The sequence below is a fragment of the Arachis ipaensis genome, chromosome B02 (genome assembly GCF_000816755.2).
Source record: "Arachis ipaensis cultivar K30076 chromosome B02, Araip1.1, whole genome shotgun sequence".
Classification (NCBI taxonomy): Eukaryota; Viridiplantae; Streptophyta; class Magnoliopsida; order Fabales; family Fabaceae; genus Arachis; species Arachis ipaensis.
The window spans coordinates 86550107-86556489 of NC_029786.2; the positions used below are offsets into that span (position 1 = coordinate 86550107).

At 38.8% G+C, this 6383-nt stretch overlaps 1 protein-coding gene across 1 annotated transcript; it reads right to left on the reverse strand.

Annotated features, from left to right (window-relative positions):
* LOC107627538 (uncharacterized mitochondrial protein AtMg00810-like) lies at positions 1721-2719 on the reverse strand. The gene is made up of 3 exons (XM_016330372.1): positions 2495-2719; positions 2105-2353; positions 1721-2062 (listed from the first exon to the last, which is right to left on the reverse strand). The coding sequence occupies exons 1-3, from the start codon at positions 2717-2719 to the stop codon at positions 1721-1723; spliced, it is 816 nt and encodes a 271-aa protein (XP_016185858.1).

Consider the following 6383-nt stretch of genomic DNA (forward strand, 5'->3'; position numbering starts at 1 on the left):
AAATCTCAATATCCAATTATCTGAATTTTGAAATTGGGAGAAAGAGAGACCGAGAGTGAAGTTGCAATATCCTTACCAAATTGGTTAATAGGCTTTGTAGAGCTCGACACGGTGGTCATGTGGCCGCAAATAGTCCGACGATCAGAGCTCCGAATTGAAAGTTATGGTGGAATAAAAATTGAAGCAAGGGGTTCGCTCTTCTTCTTCTTCTCCCCCTTTCCTTATGTTTCAGCGTGTTCCCTTATGAGGGAGGGAAGAAATGTCTGAAGCCATTTAGTGTGGGTGAGTTTCGGTTGGGCCTTAGGCCTAAAATGGGTTTGGTCTAATCAGTTTGGCCTGTTGGTCTAATTTTGGGTTAAATTATTTAAAATTAGTGTTAAAATTCATATTTTAATTAGTTTTACTTCTTTAAACTATAAAATTTAATTTTCTAATTTTTTTAAATAATAATTAATTTATTAGTTAATTATTTATTAATTTCACGAGTTTTACAGAGGACGAATGCAGCAATGGAGGCTAGGGTTTTTCTTTGAGATTGGAGAGCAGATGCATGAAGATAAGAGGCAAAAAGAGAGAATAAGGCTTTTTTTATTTTGAGTAATTATCCAAATCAATTTTTGAGGATTTTAAAAACGGATATTTTAATCACAAAAAAACTAATACACAAAAATATTTTCAGATTTTTTTTCGACAAACGAATTAGTTCCTAGCTTGATTTTTTTCGTTTGTACTCAACAAAAAACGATGGCGTGACACGTTTAGACACCACATGATCCGTTATGTGTCAAGGACAAATAAACCCCTAACTTTATTAACAGAACCATACCTTTTGAAGGTACCAGATCTTAGAGGGTGAGGATTGAAGAAGAAAGAAGAAAGGAGACTGAAGATTGAGGAAGAGAACAGAGGAAAATAAACTTTATTGATTACTCAGAAGAATGAATCAAAATCAATTCAGTACAATAGAATGCATTTACTTATAGAGAGTGATGGAAGCTTCTGGAGAGTTGCTTAAGGGTGTGGAAAGGTGTGACGTGTGCTAAAGGTGTGACTTGTGCTAAAGTGTGACTTGTGCTAAAGGTGTGACTGGTGCTAAAGGTGTGACTTGTGTTGACTCACAACAGAACTACCTGTCTTAACTAACACTCTCATCATAACACCTATCATCATCTCTACTTGTCTTTGTTCTGTTTTGTTGACAGCTATACACTTATCATCATCTCCAGCAAACTTCATTCTACTCTGTTGAGGATGAACAATTCTGACTTCCAGCAAGAAGTTGCTGATCATGAACACCGAGCTTGGCACGGAAATGGTGAAAGCTCTCTGAGGGTATTGCCTTTATAAGAATGTCAGCTAGCTGCACTGACCCTAGGATATGGCTGACCCGAATCTTTTTATTGTTGACATGATCCTTAATAAAGTGCAGATCAATCTCGAAGTGATTGGACTTGGAGTGGAGGATAGGATTGGCAGCAAGCAAAACTGCGCTGAGATTGTCACAATACAACATTGGTGCTTCAGGTGATGGATACAGCAATTCACTCATCATGGGTTTTACCCAAATTAACTCTGCTACTGTATCTGCCATACTTCGATATTCAGCCTCAGTACTTGATCTAGCTACTGCCGACTGCTTCTTTGATGCTCAAGAGATCAAATTTGAGTCAAGAAAGACACAATAACCACTGGTGGACTTCCTATCATCTGGATCCTCAGCCTAGTTTGAGTCACTATAAGCAGTTACGCTCATAGAGGAATCCTGTTTTATATGTAAGCCGTAGCTTGTTGTGCCACTCAAGTATCTTAGTACCCGTTTAACCATTCTCCAATGACAGTCCAAAGGAGCTTGAACAAATTGAGACAGCTTGTTAACACTGTAGCAGATTTCAGGCCTTGTTATTGTGAGATACTGCAGGCTGCCAATGATCGATCTGTATAGCTTTGGGTCATAGAAGCTAGACCCACCAAGAGCCGAGATCTTCACAGTGGATGGCAGATGTGTGTGGCAGGAGGCACAACCAACCATACCAGCTTTCTTTAATACTTCCCCAACATATTTCTGCTAAGTGAGCACTAGACCACTATCACAAGTTCTGGTTACTTGAATTCCAAGGAAGTGGTGTAGGTCTCCCATATCTTTGAGAGCAAACTTTTTGTTCAGCTTAGCTATCACATCTGTTACAAGCGCAGAAGATTCACCAGTCACAATGATATCATCTACATACACAAGCACATAAGTTTGGAGTCCATCAACATTTTTGACAAAAACTGAGACATCAGACTTGGTAGCTGCAAAGCCAATCTCCCTTAATCCACTTGCCAGCTTATGATACCACTCTCTTGGGGCTTGCTTCAGCCCATAGAGAGCCTTTGTAAGCTTGCATACTAAGGAGGGATCTTATTGTTCATACCCTAGAGGCTGCCTCATATAAACTTCCTCCATTAAATCACCATGCAAGAAGGCATTATTAACGTCTAAGTGTCTGATTACCCAGGATTTGGATACAGCAATGGACAGCAACAATCTAATGGAAGTAGGCTTCACCACTGGGCTATAGGTCTCTATGAAGTCAGATCCATGTTTCTGAGCATACCCCTGAGTTACCAGCCTTGCCTTGTGCTTTTGTAAAGAGCCATCTGCATTGTATTTCACCCTGAAGACCCACATGCTGCCTATGGCTTCTCTGTTGGGTGGAAGGCTTACTAATACCCACATGTTGTTCCTGATTAGTGCATCATATTCCAGATTCATAGCAGCTCTCCATTTTGGAGAATTCAAAGCTTGCTTCACAGTTCTTGGCTCCACACTGGTAGAAAAGACGTTTGGCTTAAAAATTCCAGCCTTACTTCTAGTGATCATTAAGTGAGAATTAACAACAGCAGGTACAGGTTCAGAATCCTCTGAAATTGGTATCTCAATGTCATTGATAGGGATAGAAGTGGGAATAGAGGAAGCTGCTATTGGTAACTGAGGTATGAGGGGTGAGGTTGATGGTTGAGGAAGAGTTGAAGGTGAGGAATTGGCTGAGTTGTGGTTCAAACTGTCTTGAGAGGGAGAGACCTGCTGACTTGAGATTGAATGGCTGAAGCTGACCTGCTGAGACTGAGACTGCCTTGGTTCAACTATATTTGACAAGGGCCTAGGGATGAGTGGAATGGTTGGAATAGAGGGAGGTAAGGCATCTTCAGAAGCTGATACAGATTTACTAGGAACCTGCTGTGTAGCTTGTTGAAAAGAAAACTTGTCTTCAAAGAATACAACATGAGGGGTGATAATAACTTTCCCATCCTGAGTGAGACATTTGTATTCCTTGTGAGATGTGCCATACCCAATGAATGTACAAGGTGAGGACCTAAAATCCAGCTTGTGCTTATTGTAAGATCTTTAATGAGGGAAGCATAAACATCCAAAGACTCGAAGCTGGTCATAAGAAGGTATTTTGCCAAATAGATTTTCAGTAGGAGACATGCCCTCTAACACTGGTGTTGGAAGCATATTTATGAGCTTGACAGCAGTAGTAAAGGCTTCTCCCCAAAATCTAATAGGCATGGATGCCCCTGAAAGTAAAGTAAGGCCCATTTCAACCACATGGCGATGCTTCCTTTCAGTAGCTCCATTCTACTGATGAACATGAGGACATGAAAATCTGTATACAACTCCTTTTGCTTGCAACAGCTTAGATAGGCTTTTATACTCAGCAGCATTGTCACTTTACAACATTTTCAGCTTTGTATTTAATTACAATTCAGCCATTTGTTGGAAGTAATTAAATACTAATTTTAATTGAGCTCTAGATTTAATGAGATAAAGCCATGTATACTTTGAGAATGCATCGATAAAGTTTACAAAGTACCAATGTCCATTAGTGTCTGAAATGGGTGTTGGCCCCCAAATATCAGAATGTACAAGCTCCAAGGGATGGTTATACACAGTTTGAGAGGAAGAGAAAGGTAAATGGTGGGATTTCCCAATACAACAAGCTGAGCATTTAAGTTTGGTTACAGAAGAGGGAATTTGACAAGTCTTTAATACTTGTGATACAATGCTATGGTTTGGGTGGCCTAATCTAGCATGCCAAATCAGGACATCTCCCTTATTTCCTAATGCAGAAGTGTATGCTTTTGGTTTGCTTTGACCAGTTGTGAACTTATAAAGGCCTTTGTGAACAATGCCTTGAAGAACAATCTCTTGAGTGTCTTTGGTTTTTATGCAGCACCTATCATCATGAAATTCAAAGAAGACTTAATTGTCACAGCAACATTGATATACACTTATCAAATTCTTTGTTATTTTTGGCACACATAGCAGTTTTCTAAGGTGTAATAATCTAGAGCTCAAATCAGATTTAATGCACAAATTACCAACAAAAGAAATTGGCAAACCTGTTCCATTGCTTACTATAACTTGCTCATCACCACAATACTCCTCCTTCTCTAACAGATTCTGCTCAGTGTGAGTCATATGATGCGTAGCTCCTGAGTCAGGATACCAATTCGGATCCTGAACTGTAGCAGGCGTTGCCAGGACATTACAGAAGTTGGCACGAGGCTAAGACACTTGCTGAGGGACCTGATTGTTTCCACTGTTGTACCCTTCATTGCCATAGGACTGATTGCTTGCTTTGCTGTATCCACCATATCCTTCATTTTCATTTTCATAGTAACCTTCATAGAAGTCTTCACTATACCTATACCAGCAAGTTCGAGCTGTGTGACCTATTTTATTGCACACTTGACACTGTGGTTTCTCAGCCTGATAACCTCTCATATTGTTCATCCTGCCACCTCTATTAGACTGTCCTCTGCCACCTACAGTCTGGCCACTAAATCCACCATTTGTATGTTCTTGCACTGAGGAATCTTGTAGAGATCTACCTCCATTGAAGTAGCCTCTGCCTCCTCTAAACGTGCGTCTTCCTCGTCCTTGAAATTCACCTCTAAAATATCCTTTGCCAAATTGAGCGATATTAGCTTGAACAAATGCCTCTGGCTTCCTGAACCTTGTGAGCATGCTCTCATGCGCCAGCAGTAGGGCTTCCAATTCGATAACTGTTATGAACTGAGATCTTGCTAGCACAAACGTGTATACTGAAGAATACTCATCGGTTAAACCATGCAAGATTGCATTTACATGATCACTTTCAGTTATTGCTTCACCTACTGAGACTAATGCATCAATTGTGCTCTTAATTGAAAGGACATACTCAGTTACAGATGCTTCAATTTGAAGAGTACTGAGCTTGTGTTTTAACTGCATTACCTTGCTTTGATCTGAGATGCAAAATGATCTTCAAGCCTTTTCCAAACTTGATGCGTGTAAGTACATCCAACCATCCGTGTGGTAAACGGTTTACTCATTGAAGCCAAGAGCCATGACTTGAGCAAAGCATTTTGTCTTTTCCATTGTTGATACTGCGGATTCAATGATACATTGGTGTCGTCTTCGGTTGCTAGGTATTGCCGAGGGATTCCTTTTCCTGTAATATGAGTTAGCATATCATTTCTTTCAATTGTTGAGAATGCCTGGTCTTTTCATTGCAAAAAATTTTTCTCATCCAGCTTCATTAAGATCGGTGTTGCTACAAATCCTTGAGCCATCATGACTCAGCTTGAATTAGCTTGAACTCTTCTGAATTTGTGATTTCGCAGAAGCTGTGGCACCATAAGCTCTGATACCATGAAGGTACCAAATCTTAGAGGGTAAGGATTGAAGAAGAAAGAAGAAAGGAGACTGAAGATTGAGGAAGAGAATAGAGGAAAATGAACTTTATTGATTACTCAGAAGAATTAATCAAAATCAATTCAGTACAATAGCATGCATCTACTTATAGAGAGTGATGGAAGCTTCTAGAGAGTTGTTTAAGGGTGTGAAAAGGTGTGACGTGTGCTAAAGGTGTGACTTGTGCTGACTCACATAAAATACCAACATAAAATCTAAGGTGAAGAAAAGATACATGCAAAATTAGACTGTGAAGACAATTCAATTGTGAATGAAATGAGACATTACGATGTCATTTCTAATAACGAAGTGATTAAAAGCTTGTTCATCATGCTCACTAGTTTAATAAAATTAAAATTAGTATATCTAAAGATATTGAGAATTTTATATTAAAAAATAAAAATAAAAAAATAATAAAAGAATTAATTTAATATAAATCATTTAATTTAAAAGCCTAAAATAATGCACAACTTTTATTTTTAAGTTATATGTTTTTGTTAAGTGATGAGTTTGGATTCTTAAAAAATGAATGCTGTCAATTTTAGGGGATACTATGGGTTAATGGTATAACATAAAAGAGTTGGGGCGATTACCAAAAAAGAGAGAGGGGTTGGGACTAATAACAACAACAATAATAATAATGTCAATACAAAAATCTTAG

Bases quoted from the DNA above. Each gene is read 5' to 3' on its own strand.
- LOC107627538 (XM_016330372.1), bottom strand. From the start codon at position 2,719: ATGTGGGTATTAGTAAGCCTTCCACCCAACAGAGAAGCCATAGGCAGC. The intron at 2,354-2,494 runs GTAATCAGACAC...TATGGGCTGAAG, and splicing joins TTGCTGTATCCAAATCCTGG to CAAGCCCCAAGAGAGTGGTA. The intron at 2,063-2,104 runs GTAACCAGAACT...CTCACTTAGCAG, and splicing joins ACCACTTCCTTGGAATTCAA to AAATATGTTGGGGAAGTATT.